At 39.0% G+C, this 25,000-nt stretch overlaps 2 protein-coding genes across 4 annotated transcripts in view; one reads left to right on the top strand and one right to left on the bottom strand.

Moving 5' to 3' along the window:
* Positions 1-10,264, top strand: part of syt1a (synaptotagmin Ia) — a 294,930-nt gene extending 284,666 nt beyond the window's left edge. For all 3 annotated transcript variants that reach the window (XM_058416698.1, XM_058416699.1, XM_058416697.1), the window contains 2 exons: positions 2,351-2,484; positions 4,491-10,264. In XM_058416698.1, the coding sequence (XP_058272681.1) occupies positions 2,351-2,484; positions 4,491-4,697 (341 nt within the window). In that variant the 3' untranslated portion in view covers positions 4,698-10,264. The remainder of the gene's footprint in view (positions 1-2,350; positions 2,485-4,490) is intronic.
* A 3,448-nt stretch (positions 10,265-13,712) lies between these two features.
* pawr (PRKC, apoptosis, WT1, regulator) overlaps positions 13,713-25,000 on the bottom strand; it is a 48,377-nt gene continuing 37,089 nt past the window's right edge. The window contains exons 5-7 of the mRNA XM_058416709.1: positions 22,913-23,003; positions 20,016-20,120; positions 13,713-16,417 (exon numbers count right to left, since the gene is read on the bottom strand). Coding sequence (XP_058272692.1) covers positions 16,331-16,417; positions 20,016-20,120; positions 22,913-23,003 — 283 coding nt within the window. The 3' untranslated portion in view covers positions 13,713-16,330. The remainder of the gene's footprint in view (positions 16,418-20,015; positions 20,121-22,912; positions 23,004-25,000) is intronic.

Raw genomic sequence — 25,000 nt, 5'->3', positions numbered from 1 at the left:
CCATGCTTAAAGGGACGCTTTTTTATTTAATAACTTCATTAATGTGTTTTCTCCTCCTTACATAATAGTTTGTCTCAGATGCAATCTTCTTGCTTAGAGGTAAATTAAGCAGAACCCTGTGGTGGAGGTTGTGTGTGTGTGTGTGTGTGTGGTGAGTTAAGGACACACTATTTATATTTGCTAAAATGCCCGAGGCTGACAGGACAGTGCATATAACTGTCTGAACTTTCAGGCTGAAACTTTATTTCCACTAAACCTTCCACGTCAGTGCTTTTAATGGGATTTCTGCCTTAAAGCACTCTGCTGAACTCAACGCCTCCCATCCTTGTTGTCTCCCAGTGGATTTGGTGTAAATGCAAATTTCTTCACAGATACAGGATGTTTGTGAACTCATGCAAATCTGCACTCGCCCCTGCAGACCACCGACTCGCTGATTCCTGGATTTGTCAGTTTTATTTTTATTTTCAGATTTTCAGTTTGAATCTTTCAGCAGGAAGTCGAGGCAACTATAAAATCTGAGATAAAGAGCAATGAGCGGTCGGGGTGGCTGTGGGTGTGTGTGTGTGTGTTTGACTAAGGATATAAGATACACTGTGGAACAGCTAGGACAAATGAGGAAAGGTTATTATTTGTAAATATAAGGTCATCATTTTTTCTGTCATGGCTCACAGACAGAGAGAGAAAAAGTCTTGGGGGATGAGGAACCAGGTATAAACCAGCAGCATAAAGAAGCATAGTTTATTAAAGCTGCATATTAATCCTGATCAGGTGTATAAGATGAGGTCACTGATTTGTCTCGCTGGTTGAAGGTTGGCTGGAAATCATGTAGATTATTTGAATGTAGTACAGGAAGCAGGTAATGATTCCAATGTGACATTTATATATATAGGATCTAATATATATATATATTTGGATCTGAATTGCAATGACCTGGCACCCCATTCAGTGTGTATTTCTGTCTCATGCCCTGTATTCTCAGGATAGGTTCTAGCTCCAGTCAAACTCTGACCAGGATGAAGTCATTGTTGTTATCCTTCGTGGTAGCCACAGCATTGGATCATCAGATCTACATATGTCTGATTTGGTACAGGTTTTACACCAGATGCCCTTCCTGGTTTTAGTGTAAAGTCTTTACTAAAGACGAATACATGGATGGATGAATTAATAAATTCATTCTTTAATAAAAAGCTTCACAAAATCACCTTAACTGCAAGATCAGAATGTTAAGCCCCTGTACCCTGAGGTGGGGCCTGGGAGGGGACGGATGGGATTATTAAGCAGGAATGTTGATTTACAAAGTGCCTGTGAGTTTCAAGTGCGTGGGTTTTGGGGGTTTCTATCTGGGTGGTGTAAGGATGGTTTTGGGTGGGGTTAAGGGATGTAGATTAAGGTTAGGGTATTGGACTACTGATCGGAAGGTTATGAGTTCAAATCCCAGGTCCACCAAGCTGCCATTGCTGGGCCCTTGAGCAAGGCCCTTAACCCTCAACTGTTCAGTTATATAAAATGAGATAAAAATGTAAGTCGGTCTGGATAAGAGCATCTGCCTAATGTAAATTGTTTTAGGGTAAGATCTGGGAGAGGTTATGAGGTATGTTTTAGGGCTCAAATGGTGTGTAATTTGTGTAGTTTCCTTTTGAATGACTGAATAATGATGTAGCTCAGAGGGAGTTTGTAGATTAGAAATAGAAGAGGACCTAAGATAGAGCCTTGTGGAGCACCACAGGTCTTGTATTAGAGCAAACATAAGCTGTGTCTGGGAAGGAGTAAAGTGGGACCCAGGAGAGATCTGATAGGATCTTTGAAGGGTTCAGAGATTTTTATTTTTGCTCAAACCTGATTTACCTGAGTCTGTTGGGGTCTAGTAAAAGTCAGGTATGATCTTGGAGGGGTTAATTGGGGTTATTAGGGTTCAATTGAGTCTAAAGGGTGTGTGAAGGGGAATGATGGGGTTTTGGAAGAAAGCATCAAGTAGGACCTGGTAAGGGTTATGTAGCATTTATAATGGCTCAAATGGGGTTTAAATGGGAAAGATAAGGGATCCAGTACAGGGCAGGACCTTCTACAGAATTTCACTGGTAAGGTTTAGGAAGAAATCATTTGGGTCTTAGAAGAATCAAGTGCAACCTGGGAGGAGTTGAGTGGGGTGGAATGGGGTAAGGAAGTCTCAGGTCTAGGATACGTCAGGTAAGGTTCTGGTGGGCGTGGTCAGTTTGGGGATGAAATGTGCTAGGTGGTGTTTTAGGGTTATGATTTTGGAAAGAATGGGTAATATATGGTAGAGATAGGAACAGGTAGGACCTTTATGCTGCATGATTTAACGTTGCTGGGTTTTTTTGTCTCCTTTCAGACCCGTACGTGAAGATCCATCTGATGCAGAACGGGAAACGTCTGAAGAAGAAAAAGACGACAATCAAAAAGAACACCCTAAACCCCTACTACAATGAGTCCTTCAGCTTCGAAGTGCCATTCGAACAAATCCAGGTAATAACGATGCACCTGGGCCACGTTTTACACCTTAAATACATCAAAATTGACCCTAAATCGAGTTTACAGAGCTGATAGTCATTTTAAAATCCATGCTCGGTGGCGGCATTGCAAATAAGTGCAAAGTGCTCCAAATTGATTTTGCATTTCACTCTTCAGAGGATTTGCTGCATGGGTTCTGCTTTCAATTCAGCTCTAAGGCTGCTAATCAGAATGTCCCACTCTCAAGTCATTAAATAGAAAGTCGACTCTCCTAAAAAAAAAAACGCCAGATAACTTTACGGTGCTTCTGTGGTATTTGATTATATGGAAAATTGGCTTGGTTTTACAGCACAGGCGTAAAAATGGAGGCTGCAGCACCGCCCTGTGCCTGATTTAACACTTCCCCTACACTATCCTGTATTTATCTGGTTCTAAAGAGATTTCAATAGAATTTCTTAAAGACTTTCCCCAGGATAACGCATTAAGTTCCAGAAGAACTCGGCAAAGAATTCTCAAAAAAAACCCACTGTTATCCCAAATCCTGAATTTATATTCCTGACGTTTCTGGAATGAGGAATCTAGCTGTGTAGAGATTATCCATGAACCAATTTTAAATCCAATTTAAATCTGGTCAAACTTCTTCTAACAAATTGATCTACCTCTTAGCCAGATGTTTTCCCATCACTCCAATCCATAATCTCCATAAACTGCTGCTTAACAGAGCGCTGACTGAGCAGCGACAGCTTACTGGTGGACTCGGGTATCCTTCTTTTTGGAATCTTGAATCTTGTTAAATCCATAGATCTTATTGACCAACTGTTAGCCACACTGAACCAGGATTGAGCGCCAGACACAGATCTTGGATCTTTAGCTGGAAATCCAATCAATGGAGAAAGCAGTTAGTGGGAGTTTTTTCTTTCTTTCTCTTTTTCGTTGATCTGGGGATTAGTCAGTGAGGAAAACTGACACTTTAAAAAAAAATTGACTGTCCTCAAGCATGCTGTTGACCTACATCCTCATTAGTGTGTGTGTGTGAACCTGTGAAGTTCCTTGGTGAATCCATTCTGAAGACTGAAATCTGTTTCTTGTTCTTCATTTTTCTCAACCAGTTCTAAGTTCTAGCGTTTTCATTAGCATTTAATTCATATGATCACTCAAATTTATCACCTGAGGTACAATTCGGCACACTTCCACACGAGCGTCATCATCGTCATGATCGTCATCATCATCATCATCGTTGCCATCGTCTCTGTTCACGCTGAATAATCACTGACTCATTCCTTCACTTCTGTTCCGTTGCATCAGTTTCACTTTTTTTTATTTTCATCACAGATCATTTAACAACGTCTAATAAACTGAAGTGTGTCTCGCTATGGCACGTAACCTGCCACCTGATCAAAGCATTATGCTAACGTGATTCAGTGACACTCTGACCAAACACTGCTAATTAATGTCTCTGATAAGACCTGGAGTGACGAGCCAATAGGAGGACGGCTCACTCACGGCAGGGGTGTATGAGTAAAGAGTCTGAAAATAAATATAGCAAACATGCTAATGGAGAGAAAACAAATCAGTGTTATATTACAAGCTTGTGTATGATTTCTGCACAACTTTTCAGTGTTCACACAATTTCTACGAATTTTTCTATTTCTTTATTCAAGACACATCACACTTTTACAGTCTGATGGAATTTTGTCGATTTCATTTATAAACTTTATTGGAATTGTGTATAAATGTGACAAAAAATAATCTTTAAAAAGCAAGAAATTTTACAGTGTGAAATTTTGACCAAAATTTTAAAACGTAGGTTGACTGAAATTAAAAAAAAAATCTTGATTGCAATTTCAGAATTAATTAATTTTGGTCCAAATTCGTCATCTGACTCTGGAGTTTTCTCAGAGCCGTACACACTGCTGTCATTCAGCACACACTTCCTGTTTATGACATCATTCAAGTCATAATAAATAAACCCAGGAGCTTATACTTAATTGTATTCTTGTTTTCTCTCTGTCTGTTTACAGAAAGTTCAAATCGTTATAACCGTTCTGGACTATGACAAGATCGGCAAAAACGATGCTATCGGTAAAGTTTTCGTAGGGCTGAACAGCACAGGAACCGAGCTTCGCCATTGGTCGGATATGTTGGCCAACCCCCGGAGACCCATCGCCCAGTGGCACGTGCTCAAGCCGGAGGAAGAAGTGGACGCCCAGCTGTCCACCAAAAAATAAAGCTCTGCCCCCTTTAGCCATTAACCCCACCCCTTTTAGTGGTCCTATCCCAGTGCGTGTACATACCTCAGTGATGTATGGATCCTTTACACCCTCTTAAATCTTCTTCTTCTTGTCTGGCAATGAAACGCCTTGTTTTATAATAGCTGTCGCCGTTTGACCGCCCACTTGCCCCAACACACACACACACATACACACACACATACACACCCCTCGAGTTGTGTTTAGCATTCCTTCCTGTCTTTGCCCGCTGTTTTGACCATCATCCATGACCTTTAACCCCCTTAAACCCTTCTTTTAAGCAATATGATCTGTGTAGATAGCGCATGAATGGAAAAAAACGTGTACCACAGGTGTATATATCCGTATGCAGACAAAAAAATACGATTTCTAGTTTGTGTTTGTATGTTGTTACCTGTTTCCTAATCTGTGTATATCTTGATGTTTTTACTAAGATATTCTATTTTAAATGATGTAAATGCAGATATAGCAGAGCCAATATTATATAGAATAACAGCAGGAGTTACCATATCTATCTTATTGCATTCCAGTTAAATATATACATATATACATCTATATATTTCATATATAATGTATATTTGAAAGAATTTCAACCTGCGAGTGGACGCGAGTTTAAGGGGTATTTCAAAAGAGAAAAAAAAACCAAACTTTCCAAACGCTTAAAGAACGATTGGAGATCGACGGGAGAAGGCGGAGAAACCCCGTATAAAGCGGAACACTGTAATATAAATGTATAACATCTTCAGTATATTACATTTTAGTATGGAAATATAGGCCATTAACTGATATGGTTCAGTCGGAAATATATGCAGGAAGTTCTACAAGCACATGACTTCTATTTTTTTCTTCTCGTTGTTTTAGCAGCTCCTTAATTTCCCTGAATCCTCAATCTGAACCTTAATCTGAATCTTTTCTCCTAAAGCCCAAGCATGAAGAAAATCTCCCTCCAAGCGTAGCCATTTGATCCCAGCGCTTTTTACCTTACCTTCATTCGTTAAACTTCCTTAACAGACTTCGTTCCCTTTGTTAAAGACTCTAGCTTTGAAATTAATATTTTTGGTAACTGCATGTTTTTTTAAATTCTACTTTATTCTACACCGTCAGGCCTTTAGCCGTAAGGGGAAGAAAACAAAATCAAAAGTTCTGCGTTTTTTAAACGATCGGATGCTGATTTCTTTCGAAAAGTCGGTAGGGAATAATAAAAATACCGACTCTAAGAGACGAGCTTTTAAACACTGCCATTATTTTCAGGGAGGTGAGAAACGTACCTGATTTCTCCTCATGCACACTCAGCTCCACTGGCTGTAGCTTTCGGTTCTTTGGGAACAAGTAAAAAAAAAAACCATTACTTTGGCCTTGAAGGTGCAAGATGGAAGTTTTCCGTTGCCTCTTTACGCAGTGACGATAGCCTTAGCCATGCTTTTACTGCCAAGCTCAAGCTCCTTTACTGAATGGCTACTGATTTGCACTGGAGTTCGGAACAACAGAAATAAACACACTCTGGATGATGAATTTATTTTATAAATTAATTGATTTCTTTCTTTTTTTAATGAAACTGGAGAAGGTTCTTAGTTCTAAGTAACTTGAATCAATATTCAGTCGAAAAGTCACAACTTTTAAATGAATAGAAACGTTTTGTGGATAACATATCTGAAATAATCATAAAAAGAATAAAAATAATAATAATAGTTATGAAAGTGTTCAGAGGTGACGTTTCAGCCGGTCAGTACCAAAACACCAATTCACACAAAATTCGAAAATAACAAACCGGCCAATAAAAACAAGTGAAACTGATCGACTCGCTTATCAGGAGGTCATGACAGCACGTGTAAATTCTGTACATATTCAAGTTCGCCATCAGGAAATCTGTTCAAGCTTCCTCCGTGCGTTCGTCCCCGAAAAATAAAACTCAAACTTTCGCTGTTTTCAGGATCGACAGGTTGAAGAAGAAGAAGGTTAATTCAAGACACGTTTCTTTCTCAGGCCTTTTTTTTTTGTTTTGTTTTTTTTTTTTAAAAAAACTTAACCGTAAAAGTTAATGGTCTGCACGTATTAGTCCATAACGTCCTTTAGTACAGGTTTAACCTAACGAGACGGTCTCACCCGCGCAAATCTGTAGGAATTCCTAACAAATCCAATAGGCTTTAATTAATAATAGAAAACAGTCAGCTGTTTCACTACGAAATATTTCAGTAGTTTACGATGGAAATTGCTTTACGTTAAACTCAATTTCAGTACAAATTTATTTAGTTGAGTTTCTACACATTTTGTGAAATGCAAATTTTGCTGTTTCCTGAATCTAATTTCAGTAGAATTGCGAATTTACGATTTATAAATTTACACAAATTTGTCATAATTGCAACATTAAAGAATATATGAACTTGAACAAAATTCATATCAATCGATTCAAAGTTCATCTAAGGAAACAAATTTGACCCAGCTCATAACGAACATCTCCGAGGTGACATGATTTATTGATTATAAATTGATTCATACAATTTTTATGCTGCAGAGGATTAACAATTTCGATGTAGCATTTAAAGAAAAGCGGTGTGCGGTTATTACTAGCACGTGAGGTGAAGATAGCGAGAGTAAAAAAAAAACGTATCTTCTGTTGTACGAAATCCAAATTTGTCAGAATTCTTACAAATTTGTTTCCCGTGAGACGTCGTGCGACAAGAGGATGAAGCAACAAGCATCGGTCCATTCCAACCATTTAAACCTCTCGTCATGGAGGAACCTCTTTATGTATCCTAGACGCTAGCTTCAGGAGGAGTTTCTAAATGTTTTCAATGTTATCGTGTAGGTGATTAAAAAAATAAAAATAAAAAAAGATAGCGAACGAACGCTCGTGGTCATTCCATAGACGTGTCTGAGGACTGCTTTGTGTATCACTGTGACTGCCGTGTGTGTGCGTGCCGTAGAGGTGTAGACTTTATCGATAACTATCTGTAGTGTAGTGTGTCGTGCCGCCATTTTTGTCCTCGCTACACACCGAGAGTCACGTGGAGTCACGTGGAGGCGTAGCGCTCGAGTGCAGCTTTCTCGGCCATCCGTCTCTCGGGTTTCCGTTTTGTTTTTGAGCACTGTGCAATACTTCTACGTTCATCCCCATAGTGTTACGTGGGTGATGGTGCCCGAGAACGAAGATTAGAAAATAAAAATGATCTGTAGATGATATAATCACCACGTCAGTAGGACGCAGCACATGTAGATGGTGTGTATATATTCTATCTGAGCTCAACATCTAATGTTAAGGCTTCCTCCCTTTTCTTTACTTTACTTTCTTCTTTTCCCCAAACACACAGATCCAGCCATCTAATTACCACAGATCTATCAAAAATATTAGAGTATAAATATATATAAATATAAATAAACACATATATATATTATATATACAAATATATACATATATATATATATATATATATATATATATATATATATATATATAAAAACCCCAGTCCCCGCCAAAAAAAAAAAAAAAAAAAATCCAAAATATGTGTATATATTTTTATATTTGCGTTCACAAACAGCGTAAAAAAAAACTGAGAAATGTATGGTTATCTGTTTGGGTATGGATCGCTGATATGATTATTGATTTGGTTCTTAATGTCGTTAGATGATTATTCTGGTTATTCTCGTTCCTTTTCAGTGCCCTTTTATATTTAATATCAGACTCAGAATGTACAGTTCGGACTGTGTGTGTTTTATTATTTGGGACCAAGTATATAGTCGACACTTTTGTTTCCTTCTGGATTTCTTTTTTTGTTTTTTGTTTTTTGATTCAATGTTGCAATAAATATCGATTCGATCTCATCGAGTTAGGACACGGCTTATTAAAGACATATAATCACCATGTAATTATACGATGTAACCTCAATCCTTTATATTGTCGATATCTAAACGTTTAGGGGGAAAAAGTAGGTTTACGTTTATGAAACCAGGGTTATTTCTTTTTTTCCGTTCGTTTCTGACGCAGCACGCTAATTTCTACACGATTAGACAAATTAGATGCAGTAAGAACAGTAAGAGGCGGCATTGCGATTTGCACTGTAAAGTAAAAAGTGATAAAAAGCCATTTTTAGCCCTGCAAAGCAATGCTGACTTTTACTGCAGCCTACCAAAGCATGCAACACACACACACACACACACACACACCGTGGTCTCTTTAACAAAAATTTGTCTGAATTCTGACAAGTCGGCTCATTGGGGTTATGGTGGAGCTGCAGGTCATCCGCATACACTAACCTGGTCACATCACCTGAGAAGAGACTACTTCTCCTGCATGAAACTTTTCTTCTGCCTAAATCACGACAAAGCAATTCCACAAAATACAAACGAACACAAATATTACATTTACATCCAGTTTATTCTGAAAATCTGCTTCTTCACTAAAACTATTAACTAAAACTCCCTCATTAGAAATTGTGATTAGAAATTTGGAGCTGATTCTGTAAAATACAAACCGAGTGTAAAAGCTGAAGAATCTGTTTGTACTCACTTTAAACATAAAAAAAAAAGAAATGTCTAAACATTTAAAATAGAGTTTTCAAAAACTTAAACGTGAAAAAACTGAGATTTAAAATGTTCAAATTAAAAGGTTCAAAATGGTAAATTAAAATTGAGGCGGAGTTTAAACTGGATTTCTTTGGTACAATGTTTTTAATCAACACACAAATATCACGTGACGCAAAACAATTCTTTCAAATTTTGCGAGAGAAAAGACTCGATCCTCATCTCTCACTTTCTACTGCGATCGACTTTATAAGAAAATACGTCGTATCACGATTGTCGAGAATTCACATTTACAAATGTAAGCTTTAAAGACGTAAATGTAATTTACAGAATTTAGAAATTTGATTTTCTGAATATGGAAAATACGGAAAATTACTTACCAAAATGATGCTGTTCAAAAACACTCTTCATCGAAACAGAACTGGATATCATGGTCACCAGAAATCTGGGAGAAATTGTTGTGAAAAAGAGACGCTTTACAAGCACAAAATTCGTTGTCCTCGATTTGATTACACTAGCACCTGAAAAGCTACGTACTTCCAGCACAAGGGGAGGCGGAGTCAGCGGTTAGGACAAGACGACTTGTCAGAATTCTTATGGTTTCCTTGTGAGATGGTTCTGATGAAACACAAACATTTGTGCCACTCATTTGCTCGGTGAGAAAAAGCCACACTCTGGACGAGAACCTTGTATAGAAATTAGAATCGGATGCTGTAGAAAGATCCCAGTTGCCTTTGTGTATATCGACTGCCTGCTTTTGTGTGTGGAAATTTTCTCTGTAACTTGTAGAGTGTTTTTTCCTCTTCTCTTTTTATTTCTCTCTCTCTCTCTCTCTCTCTCTCTCTCTCTTCTCTATCTTTTCCCTGCCATAAATCTGGGTTCTACGGTTCTATTGCGTGTGTAAACCTTCATTTTTCGACGAGGTGTTTTACGATTGCGTTCGACTTTGTGTAGTGATTCACTCTGTGAAGTTTCTGACTGTTGTTATATAACTTCATATACACAAAATGTTCAATAAAAATGTTTTATTTCCTGTTGATACGGAAAAACACCGAGCTTGGGGTCTGTTTATTCCAAAATCGAGAGTTTAAAAATTTTTTTAAAAAATGATGCATTTCATTATTCAGAATTTGACATTTAAAAAATTATAATTCTTTAAATTAAAATAAAATATGTATTATAATAGGTATTAGAACTATTATTAGTATTAAATATTTCAAGAATTTTAGTCATTTTAAATAATAAAACATTTTAATAACACTTTAATAATAAAATAATGTCAATAAATATATATAATAAAATCAACAAATAATAATTAGAATAAATAACGTTTTTTTTGTTCCATGATTTTTTGTAGATTGATTTATTTACACGTATTTTAGAATTATTGGAATATTTTATTCCAAACATTTAAGAATTCTATTTATAAAAATATGTATTTGTGTATTAAAAGCTTTGGGGGTTTATTTACTTTACATTTTTTTATTTTAAAAAATGATGCATTTTATTATTCATTATTACAATTTAAAAAAAAATCAACTACTAATTAAAATATATATTTGACATAATTCATGTCCCAAGACATTCATGTTGCTATCTACAATTAAAAATTATTATTTGTATCATTTATTTAAATCATTTAATAATTAAGGCAAACGTTTTTATGTATTAAAAATAATGCCAGAATTTATTACAGAAACTCTGGATCCAGTTACAGAGACACTATATGATATTTTAAAAAAGAATAAAATTAACTGAAGATGCTTCAATACTTTAAAAAAATACTAACTCTCACATTTTTACTGCAATCAGTGTTAACTTTTACTACTAGGCTAAACACCTCCATTATTAACTCCTCCCTGTTTAAACACCTCCATTATTAACTCCTCCCTGTTTAAACACCTCCATTATTAACTCCTCCCTGTTTAAACACCTCCATTATTAACTCCTCCCTGTTTAAACATCTCCATTATTAACTCCTCCCTGTTTAAACACCTCCATTATTAACACACACCTGTTTAAACACCTCCATTATTAACACACACCTGTTTAAACACCTCCATTATTAACACACACCTGTTTAAACATCTCCATTATTAACTCCTCCCTGTTTAAACATCTCCATTATTAACACACACCTGTTTAAACACCTCCATTATTAACACACACCTGTTTAAACATCTCCATTATTAACTCCTCCCTGTTTAAACATCTCCATTATTAACACACACCTGTTTAAACACCTCCATTATTAACACACACCTGTTTAAACACCTCCATTATTAACTCCTCCCTGTTTAAACACCTCCATTATTAACTCCTCCCTGTTTAAACATCTCCATTATTAACTCCTCCCTGTTTAAACACCTCCATTATTAACACACACCTGTTTAAACACCTCCATTATTAACACACACCTGTTTAAACACCTCCATTATTAACACACACCTGTTTAAACACCTCCATTATTAACTTCTCCCTGTTAAAACATCTCCATTATTAACACACACCTGTTTAAACACCTCCATTATTAACTTCTCCCTGTTAAAACACCTCCATTATTAACTTCTCCCTGTTAAAACACCTCCATTATTAACACACACCTGTTTAAACACCTCCATTATTAACTCCTCCCTGTTTAAACACCTCCATTATTAACTTCTCCCTGTTTAAACACCTCCATTATTAACACACACCTGTTTAAACACCTCCATTATTAACACACACCTGTTTAAACATCTCCATTATTAACACACACCTGTTTAAACACCTCCATTATTAACACACACCTGTTTAAACACCTCCATTATTAACACACACCTGTTTAAACACCTCCATTATTAACACACACCTGTTTAAACATCTCCATTATTAACACACATCTGTTTAAACACCTCCATTATTAACACACACCTGTTTAAACACCTCCATTATTAACTTCTCCCTGTTAAAACACCTCCATTATTAACTTCTCCCTGTTAAAACACCTCCATTATTAACACACACCTGTTAAAACACCTCCATTATTAACACACACCTGTTTAAACATCTCCATTATTAACACACACCTGTTAAAACACCTCCATTATTAACACACATCTGTTAAAACACCTCCATTATTAACTTCTCCCTGTTAAAACACCTCCATTATTAACACACACCTGTTAAAACACCTCCATTATTAACACACATCTGTTTAAACACCTCCATTATTAACTTCTCCCTGTTAAAACACCTCCATTATTAACACACACCTGTTAAAACACCTCCATTATTAACACACATCTGTTTAAACACCTCCATTATTAACACACATCTGTTTAAACACCTCCATTATTAACTTCTCCCTGTTAAAACACCTCCATTATTAACACACACCTGTTAAAACACCTCCATTATTAACACACACCTGTTAAAACACCTCCATTATTAACACACATCTGTTTAAACACTTCCATTATTAACACACACCTGTTAAAACACCTCCATTATTAACTTCTCCCTGTTAAAACACCTCCATTATTAACACACCTGTTAAAACACCTCCATTATTAACACACACCTGTTAAAACACCTCCATTATTAACTTCTCCCTGTTAAAACACCTCCATTATTAACACACACCTGTTAAAACACCTCCATTATTAACACACACCTGTTAAAACACCTCCATTATTAACACACATCTGTTTAAACACCTCCATTATTAACACACATCTGTTTAAACACCTCCATTATTAACACACATCTGTTTAAACACCTCCATTATTAACCCTCACCTGTTTAAACACCTCCATTATTTTTAAACACCTTTATTATTAACTCCTCCCTGTTTAAACACCTTAAGTGTTAATTCTATACTTCTGATTAAATGCTTATAAATATAATAATTTATGTTTTAACAAACATTTTAATAATGACTGAGAAAAAAGTCTGAAAATGTCAGAATGAAGAAAGAAGGGGGGAGGGAGGGAGGGAGGGAGGGAGGTAGAGAGAGGGGGGGGGACAGAAAAGAGAGAGAGACAGGAGAAAAGGGAGATAGGAGAAAAGAGAGAGGACAAAAGGGGGAGAAGAAAAAAAGAGAGAGGAAAAAAGAAAGAGAGGAGAAAAGAGCCTATCTTTCTTTCCTCCCTTCCTTCCTCCCCACACAATGCAACACGTCTCTTCTTTCCACTCATATTATTTACTGTATTTTATCACAAGTGCTCAGAGACAACATAACATTCATTTCAGCACTTCCTTAAAACAGTCACACACACACACACACACACACACACAGCCTCACACACACACACAGCCTCACACACACACACAGTCTCACACACACACACAGTCTCACACACACACACAGTCTCACACACACAGTCACACACACACACAGCCTCACACACACACACAGTCTCACACACACACAGTCTCACACACACACAGTCTCACACACACACAGTCTCACACACACACAGTGACACACAGTGAGATAATCAGAATCTTTATTAAGTGACTTCATCTTCTGTACATCATGCATCATGCTAGAGAGAGAGAGAGAGAGAGAGAGAGAGAGAGAGAACAGATCTGTCCTGAAGACCCGGGTTCTGCTGTGTGGGAACGGAACCCGAGCTCCAGGGTAAAAAACGCAGTGCAGGAGCGCTACAGCTAAGCACGCACATCTCAAACATCTGGTAAACATCTGTAACAGCACTGAACAAACACTCCACCACATGGAAATAATCAGCATCAGGTGATTTTACACAGAGTAATAAAGTCTGTTTATTACAAACAACGAAAAACCAAACAGAGATATAGAAATAAACTGCAATTCTACACACAACACTTCCTCTGTAATTCACTTCTGGTCCCAAACGCTAGTTTTAGACAGAAATGTAGTTATTAGCACTAAAAAAAACTCCCCTTTAAAGCTAGCAGGCTGAGTGCAGTGTAGCGACGCTCTCAAACTCAACAAGCTAGCTCTCCACAGAAAAATCACTGCCTCTGCTAACCGCTAACATGCAGCTAGCATATTGGATTAGCACTGAATATAAATTAATGAAAAAAATAAGTGAAGAATTCAAAATATTATCTATCAAAATTTGAAGTTTTTCTTCCACGGCCGCAATTCAGTAACTAGCTAACAGGAGAACTAGCAGATAACATGTGATGAATGCTAACAATAAATCAACAACTCAACTAACAACCCAGCTAACAGCTTAGCTAACACCTCAGCTAACACAACAGCTAGCACCTCAGCTAAAACCACAGCTAACACCTCAGCTAGCACCTCCAAATTGCTAGCATTTCTTAGAAGCAAAATCAAACGTCATATCATTTAATACACTCTTCACTAGCTAGCTAAGTGGCTAGACATCAGCTAGCATATTTGATGTCAAACACACTAGTGTTAGATAAAGGCAAAATATCACTAATTAGCAGCTAGTACACTAGCTTAGTGCTAAAGATAAATTATCAATAAATATTAACATTTTATAGAAAAGACGCTAGAAAACAGAATGTACCTAATTCAGTAACTAGCTAACAGAATAACTAACATCTAGTGAGTGTGACTAGCACTGAAAAAAAAATCAGCACTCAGCTAATGACTCCAGCATGCTAGAAAATGCTAGAAAAACTGTAGAATGTTCAGTGGATTGTTACAATATTCAGAATTGCTAGCTAACTGGCTAGTGAGCAGCTAGCAAACCCTAACGTTTTTACAAGTCAGAAAAGAAATATTTAACTAACAGACAAATAAATCGTTAATTCATAGCTAGCATACAGGATTAGAGCTAAACATGAAACGCTAATATTTACAAATGAGTCGCTAGAAAAGGGAATTTTACACATTCTTGTATTTAACAGTCGCTAGCATTAATCTGCACTGGTGTAGTGTGTTTAATAGCTAACTGGCTAATGATCAAAGGAACATATCAAAACTTTATCATCTGATTAGCAGCTAGCTAATACACGTCTGGGCTAAGAATATCAAAAGTCAGCTAAAGTTCCAAAGTGCTAGCGTTTGTAAGAATAAAACGGAATGTACAAACAGCACAATATCAGATAGCTAGCAAACTGGCTAGTCAGCAGCTAGCAGTTGGACAGAATATGTAGCACGTTATGGCTAAGGAATCCAGAACGCTAGTGTTTGACAAAAATACCCCACAAAAAATACAACATAACTTCAACTCATATGCTAGCTGCTGTTTAGCCAATTTGCTAAAATAGGGATTAGTGCTAATCACCACACATTCAGCTAAACACTCCACAATGCTAGCATCTTGAGAAATCTCTAGAAAATGTTGAGCAACTGTAGGCTAATTAACAGCTAATATGCTAACACCTAGCATGTTGAGATTAATGTTAAATAGAAATCAATACTGAGATATGCTAGTGTTAGAAAAACTTTGGAGCATTGTGCTAGCTAGGTTATAGGCTACTTAGCAGCTAGCATGTGAGCTAGCACTCTGAAATACTAGTGTTTACAGAAGAATGCTAGCAAAAATGAATGTAGTTTGTGCTATTGTAGCCTATTCATTAGCTAAGAGAAGGCTAATTATCAGCTAACATAAAAAAGTGCACTGAGCTTGAAAATGCTAACTGTCAGAGAAGTGCTAGCTTTGCTGTAGTGTAGCCTGTTCAATAACTACATTACAGGTGGATTAGCAGCTAGCATACAAGTTTCCAATTTTTAATCTGTTTACTTTGTGTTTGTGTAGCCGGTTTGTTAGCGGCTAGCATTTTATCAACTTTGTGCTAGTGTAGTGTGTGCTATTCACTAGGTAATTAGCAGCTAGCTATGCTTTAGCATTCCAAAAATACTAGCGTCTGAAAATGTGTGCTATTGCTGTGTTATTGCTGATGGCTAATGTTTTTAGCAGGAATGTTAATTATCGTGAGCTAGCGTTTGGGACGTAGCTAAAACAAATTAACAAGAAATAAACAAAAAACAAACATGCTGACAGACAGGTATCACCATGGCAACCTACATTCATCCTCTGTAATTTTCCGTATGTACACACACATTTACATTAAATAGGACTTTTCTAGATCTTTCCGTCGATCCTCACGGGGTTTTTCCTCACAGACTTCCTGTCCTCACGCCTCTACCTGGTCAGCTGACCTACGACCTTCAGCAGAGTTTTATTCTCCTGCTTCAGCTGCTCGTTCTCGTCCTCGATATCGTCCAGGTCCTGAAAAATGTAGCACACAAAGCTGTTAGCGAGGAGAAATGGAGAATTAGCATGCTAAAGTTCATGCTAGAGAAGCATTAGCAGCTTCTGTGTAGCGTGTAGTAAATTATTACTATTTGTTAGCATGTTCTGATTTTGGGATGTTATTAGATGATGTTAGCTAAACAAACACCTAGCGACTTATTAGCTCCATGAAACGCAAAGAATTAAATATAGCCGGTTGTCTAGCGTTATACCAGGAGACTGTTGGCCTAAGATAAATCTGTTAGCTATATATAAATCTACACAGTTAGCTGGTTAATAACGTCATAAAATGTAAATTATTCTATATAGCAAGCTAGTATTAGGATTGCAGGTTAGCTAATCAGCTATCCAGTTATTACACATGGTTACAATCTACACAGTTAGCTGGCTAATAATGTCAAAATGTAAACGGTTCTATAGCTAGCTAGAATTAGAATAGCAGGTTAGCTAATCAGCTACCTAGTTGGTTACTGACACATAGCTAAAAATGCATAGCTAGTGAGTGAACACCACTGAATTCTTGGTTAGCATGAAGCTACAGACGTCTGTCAGTGCTAAGGACAGCTAGCAGTGTGACGGTTAGCGCAGCAGCTAATGGCAATGTTTGTAACAGCGGTGTTTTTCCCTCATAGCGGTGATGACGGAGGATCTCAGGGTTCTGCAGTGAGGAGGTTCTGTCCTTCAGCCCTAATTAGAACAGATTAAACATTAGCGGCTGTATTAGCGCTAAACGAGCTGCGCGGTCTCCCCGGCTTGCTCGCGCCAAACTGACAACTTCCATTTTCACTCTCCTCCATCAGCCTGAGCGCTAACACCGAGCGCTAACGCCGAGCGCTAACACACACTGTGCTGAGGACCAGAGCTTCCACTCATCTCTCTAAAAGTTAGACAGTTTTAGGAGAGTAAGGGCTGACACTGGGGACTCCTTCCACACGTCACACACACATCACACACAAACGTCACACGCACACATCACACACAAACGTCACACGCACACATCACACACAAACGTCACACGCACACATCACACACAAACGTCACACGCACACATCACACACAAACGTCACACGCACACATCACACACAAACGTCACACGCACACATCACACACAAACGTCACACGCACACATCACACACAAACGTCACACGCACACATCACACACAAACGTTACACGCACACATCACACACAAACGTTACACACACACACATCACACACACACACCACACGTCACGCACACACCACACGTCATGCACACATCACACACAAACGTTACACGCACACATCACACACACACCACACGTCACACACACACACCACACACAAACGTTACACGCACACATCACACACACACCACACGTCACACACACACATCACACACACACCACACGTCACACACACACATCACACACAAACGTTACACGCACACACATCACACACACACCACACGTCACACACACACCACACGTCACACACACACCACACGTCACACACACACACACCACACGTCACGCACACATCACACACACACCACACGTCACACACACACACATCACACACAAATGTTACACGCACACACATCACACACACCACACGTCACGCACACATCACACATACACCACACGTCACGCACACACATCACACACAAACGTTACACGCACACACATCACACACACACCACACGTCACACACACACCACACGTCACGCACACGTCACGCACACACCACACGTCACGCACACACATCACACACAAACGTTACACGCACACACATCACACACACACCACACGTCACACACACACCACACGTCACACACATCACACACAAACGTTTCACGCACACGTCACACACACACCACACGTCACACACACACATCACACACAAAAGTTACACGCACACACATCACACACACACCACACGTCACACACACACACCACACGTCACGCACACATCACACACACACCACACGTCACACACACACACACACATCACACACAAACGTTACGCACACATCACACACACACCACACGTCACACACACACACACACACACATCACACACAAATGTTACACGCACACACATCACACACACACCACACGTCACGCACACACCACACGTCACGCACACACCACACACACACCACACGTCACGCACACACATCACACACAAACGTTACACGCACACACCACACGTCACACACACATCACACACAAACGTTACAAGCACACACATCACACACACACCACACGTCACACACACACCACACGTCACACATACACCACACGTCACGCACACATCACACACAAACGTTACGCACACATCACACACACACCACACGTCACACACACACATCACTCACAAATGTTACACGCACACACATCACACACACACCACACGTCACACACACACCACACACACACACCACACACACACACCACACGTCACGCACACACATCACGCACAAACGTTACGCACACATCACACACACACCACACGTCACGCACACACATCACACACAAACGTTACACGCACACATCACACACACACACCACACGTCACGCACACACACACCACACGTCACACACACATCACACACAAACGTTACACGCACACACCACACACACGTCACGCACACATCACACACCACACGTCACGCACACACCACACACACACACCACACGTCACGCACACATCACACGCACACACCACACGTCACGCACACACCACACACACACACCACACGTCACGCACACACATCACACACAAACGTTACACGCACACACCACACGTCACACACACATCACACACAAACGTTACAAGCACACACATCACACACACACCACACGTCACACACACACCACACATACACAACACGTCACACACACACCACACGTCACGCACACATCACACACACACCACACGTCACACACACACATCACACACAAACGTTACGCACACATCACACACACACCACATGTCACACACACACATCACTCACAAATGTTACACGCACACACCACACACACACACCACACGTCACGCACACACATCACGCACAAACGTTACGCACACATCACACACACACGTCACGCACACACATCACACACAAACGTTACACGCACACATCACACACACACACCACACGTCACGCACACATCACACACAAACGTTACACGCACACACCACACACACACACCACACGTCACGCACACACCACACACACACACCACACGTCACGCACACATCACACACACACACCACACGTCACGCACACATCACACACAAACGTTACATGCACACATCACACACACCACACGTCACACACACACCACACGTCACACACACACACGTCACATGCACACATCACACACAAATGTTACATGTCTCACAAACACACACATCACACACACACACCACACGTCACACACACCACATCACACACACCACGTCTCATACACCCACGCACACGTCACACAGTGCTACAGTCAGAGAAAATGAATCAACACCTGATTCACCAATCAGAGTCCAGAACAGGAAGTGTATAAGTGTGTGTGTGTGTGTGTGTGTCTAAGTCACCCGGTTTAACAGATCGATTTCCTCCTTTAGTTTAACAATCAGCTCGTCTTTATCCTGATGAGACTTCAACAGCCGAGCGTTCTCCTGCCTCTCCAGAGCCAGCTCCTGCACACACACACACACACACACTAATTACTCATGCAATAATCCACAACACTCCTATAGACGTTCTCTAGAAGATTCCTGAAACTTCCATGTAATAAAAATATAAGAGGCAGTTAGAGGTACTTCATGTCATTAGGAGTTTCCTGTTCCACACACAGCTCCTGTTTTTCCACCTCATGTTTTCCGGCTTGTTTTCTATGGAATAAAATCACTGTCAAAAATAATCGTGCGTAATTCAGAACATTTGTGTGTAATTGTAATTTACTCCTGCAGAATTTAAAGTATTGTATGTAATTCTGTGTTTTGTCCGAGTTGGATTCCAAAATCTATGACCACGACAGTTTACAGACACAGCGCTCGTGTTCACAACACCTCTGTTACACGGTCCACAGGTGAAATTACGCCCACGAAGGTAGTGTGTGTTCAACCACTGTCAGAAATACACCATCAAGGCCACAGGCACATTGGTTTTTATTGCAAAAAACACAAATACAAGAAGGCAATACAAGATCATAAGAAGATCCTTAAGAACAGAGAACCAATCAAAATGAAAATAAACTAAGAAAAAAAAAGAAAAAGAATTACACAGTAGGGTCTAATGGTTTAAATTTCTGCAATAAACTAAACTCTTCTTCCAGTTTTACATTTTAATAATCTTACAGATTTACAGTACATCCACAATTCCTTTTGAAAAACAGAAAACAATGGCTTTGTTTTAAGGCGCTTACATTTATGAATATAAAATTTGCCCAAAATGAAAATAATATTCAGTACAGATTGAGTATGTACATCTTCCATTAATAAACCAAAAATTATATCATGTTTAGAAAATGGAGAAGACAGCTTTATTGAAACTTTAATCCACTCGAATGTCTCAGACCAAAAGGCTCTACTGAATGAACCGTCAAAGAATAAATGTACAGTCGTTCAATATCAACATCACACAGGGTACAATTACTGTGATCTATATTAAATCTATATCTAAAAAACTCTAAAGATATAGATATCATTACAAATGTTTAAGTGTTGGCTGGGGAGGGGGGGTATGGGAAAGGAGAGATACATGGTTCTTAGGGGAAAATGTGAATCATGTTATTTCGACTTGATTGGGAAATTTATCTTAGGCTACACCTAATAAAATCTTGCCCATTTATTATTAAAGAAGGTAAATGAAGAGCTTCAGTTACACTGGTCACTGTATTACTGACCAACAGTACAAAGGCCTTTGGAATACAGTTCAATACCCTGTTATATTGCTTGGAATCATGAAGTGTGTGGTTTGCGCACTTCGTGAAATCGATTCCTCTTCCCTGGGAGAGTGATGCCTGTGCCTGTGGCCTTGATGGTGTATTTCTGACAGTGGTTGAACACACACTACCTTCGTGGGCGTAATTTCACCTGTGGACCGTGTAACAGAGGTGTTGTGAACACGAGCGCTGTGTCTGTAAACTGTCGTGGTCATAGATTTTGGAATCCAACTCGGACAAAACACAGAATTACATACAATACTTTTAAATTACACAGGAGTAAATTACAATTACACACAAATGTTCTGAATTACGCACGATTATTTTTGACAGTGATTTTATTCCATAGTTTTCCGTGTCTTGTTTTCCGGCTTGTGTTTTCCGTGTCTTGTTTTCCGGCTTGTGTTTTCCGTGTCTTGTTTTCCGTGTCTTGTTTTCTGGCTTGTGTTTTCTGTGTCTTGTTTTCTGGCTTGTGTTTTTCCACTTCATGTTTTCCCGCTCGTCTCAGTAAATCCTCATCTCTGTGTGAATCTCTGAAAGCTTTCCCAGTTCCTCTCCATGTTTCTCCTGACCTTTCCCTCAGACAGGGAGCCTCCACATGCAGGCTCCAGCTCCAAATGTCAGAGTGTTTTACAGAGAAAATCCTCATACTGATGACATCACAATAAACACACACAGATTTTGTGTATTACACTATTACACTGACTGTGTATTACACTTCATTCCTCAAAGTAACATATGATCAAGATATGAAAAAAATTTATAAACCTGTTAAAAACTTTGGTTACACTTCTGATACAGCGTAACCATGGCAACAACCGTAATTAAAATGTCTGCTCGGCCGGTGTTTATGCTTAATTACTACATCTGACCAAAAACTAAATGATTTATTACCTTCAGCGCATCAGAATGAGCAGATCAAACACCATGGGCAGATCAAAGACCATGGACAGATCAAACACCATGGGCAGATCAAACACCATGGGCAGATCAAACACCATGGGCAGATCAAACACCATGGGCAGATCAAAGACCATGGACAGATCAAACACCATGGGCAGATCAAACACCATGGACAGATCAAACACCATGGGCAGATCAAACACCATGGACAGATCAAACACCATGGGCAGATCAAACACCATGGGCAGATCAAACACCATGGGCAGATTAAACACTAGGTACAGATCAAACACCATGGGCAGATTAAACACCATGGACAGATCAAACACCATGGGCAGATTAAACACCATGGACAGATCAAACACCATGGGCAGATCAAACACCATGGACAGATCAAACACCATGGGCAGATCAAACACCAGGTACAGATCAAACACCAGTTATGCAACAAACACAATGATGTAGCTGGTTTTAGATTTATACATTGTCTTTGATTTGTACCTGGTGTTTGTACAGATCCATCACCAGGTAGAAGATCATTCACCAGCTAAAGTTTAAACACCAGTCACTGATTAAAACACCAGGTACAGTTTAAACACCTGACATGGGAGAGTTATAGTTATTTGAGAGTTTCATCAGTACCTTCTCCAGCTCCTCAATCCTCCATTCCAGTCCTATGTTGCCATGACGAGCATGAGTCTGTCGATGTCTGTTTCCTCCTCCATCCTCCTCACTATAACACACACACACACACACAAAGAGGAAGTATTATAATATTGTAAAGAGAGATTTCCAATAAAAATTATAAGTGTGTCTGAGTAAGATGAGTGGGCGTGTCCAAGTAAGATGAATAGGAGTGTCCAAATAAGATGGATGGGGTGTCAGAGTAAGATCAGTGGGCAGGCCAAAATAAGATGGGCTGAGCATTTCCAAGTAAGACGGGTGGGTGTGTCTGTGTTAGATGAATGGGCGTGTCTAAATAAGATGGGTGGGCGTGTCAGTGCTCACATATTAATATCATCTTATTCAAGTGACTAATAGAATTTATAAAAATACATTGTGTGAATATCACACGTTTTCTTCCTCCTATTTGAAGACCCACCCACAATGCTAAGGACAACCAATGTACGAGTTAACAATAAATCCAGCTCAGTATAAATATTCTGAAAATCCTGAATCATCTGCTCATCATCCTGCAGGTGTCAATGATCTGCATGGGGTTCTGTGATAGGTTCAAGTCCACTTAATGTCCTCACAGGCTCAGGCATAGCCACGCCCACAAATCAGTTTGGAGGTCTCCATTGTAATTGGTAGCAAAACATACTTAGAAAATTCTACCACAGAGAAACAGAATTAGAATCAGAAACTGAATCAGGATCAGGATCAGAAACAGAAACAGAAACAGAATCAGAAACCGAATCAGGATCAGAAACAGAAACAGAATCAGAAACAGAATCAGAAACAGGATCAGGATCAGGATCAGGATCAGAAACAGAAACAGAAACAGAAACAGAATCAGAATCAGAATCAGAATCAGAATCAGAAACAGAATCAGAAACTGAATCAGGATCAGGATCAGAAACAGAAACAGAATCAGAAACCGAATCAGGATCAGGATCAGGATCAGAAACAGAAACAGAATCAGAAACCGAATCAGGATCAGGATCAGAAACAGAAACAGAATCAGAATCAGAATCAGAAACAGAATCAGAAACAGAATCAGAAACAGGATCAGGATCAGGATCAGAAACAGAAACAGAAACAGAAACAGGATCAGAAACAGGATCAGGATCAGAAACAGGATCAGGATCAGAAACAGAAACAGAATCAGAAACAAGATCAGAAACAGGATCAGGATCAGAAACAGAAACAGGATCAGAAACAGGATCAGAATCAGAAACTAAAACAGAAACAGAAACAGAATCAGAATCAGAATCAGAAACAGGATCAGGATCAGGATCAGGATCAGGATCAGAAACAGAAACAGAAACAGAAACAGGATCAGAAACAGGATCAGGATCAGGATCAGAAACAGAAACAGAATCAGAAACAAGATCAGAAACAGGATCAGGATCAGAAACAGAAACAGAAACAGGATCAGGATCAGAAACAGGATCAGAATCAGAAACTAAAACAAAAACAGAAACAGAAACAGAATCAGAAACAGGATCAGGATCAGAAACAGGATCAGAATCAGAAACAGGATAAGAATCAGAAACAGGATCAGAATCAGAAACAAGATCAGGATCAGAAACAGGATCAGAATCAGAATCAGAATCAGAATCAGAAACAATCAGAAACAGAATCAGAAACAGGATCAGAATCAGAATCAGAATCAGAAACAGAAACAATCAGAAACAGAATCAGAAACAGAAACAGAAACAGAATCAGAATCAGAATCAGAAACAGAAACAATCAGAAACAGAAACAATCAGAAACAGAAACAGAATCAGAAACAGGATCAGAATCAGAATCAGAATCAGAAACAGAAACAATCAGAAACAGAATCAGAATCAGAATCAGAAACAATCAGAAACAGAATCAGAAACAGGATCAGAATCAGAATCAGAAACAAAAACAAAAACAAAAACAAAAACAAAAACAAAAACAGAATCAGAAACAGGATCAGAATCAGAAACAGGATCAGAATCAGAAACAGGATCAGAATCAGAAACAGAATCAGAATCAGAATCAGAATCAGAATCAGAAACAAGATCAGGATCAGAAACA

Source organism: Hemibagrus wyckioides, linkage group LG19, assembly GCF_019097595.1.
Source record: "Hemibagrus wyckioides isolate EC202008001 linkage group LG19, SWU_Hwy_1.0, whole genome shotgun sequence".
In the NCBI taxonomy this organism is placed as follows: domain Eukaryota; kingdom Metazoa; phylum Chordata; class Actinopteri; order Siluriformes; family Bagridae; genus Hemibagrus; species Hemibagrus wyckioides.
The sequence above is the reverse complement of the archived record's forward strand: the minus strand, read 5'-3'. Positions and strand labels throughout refer to the sequence as shown.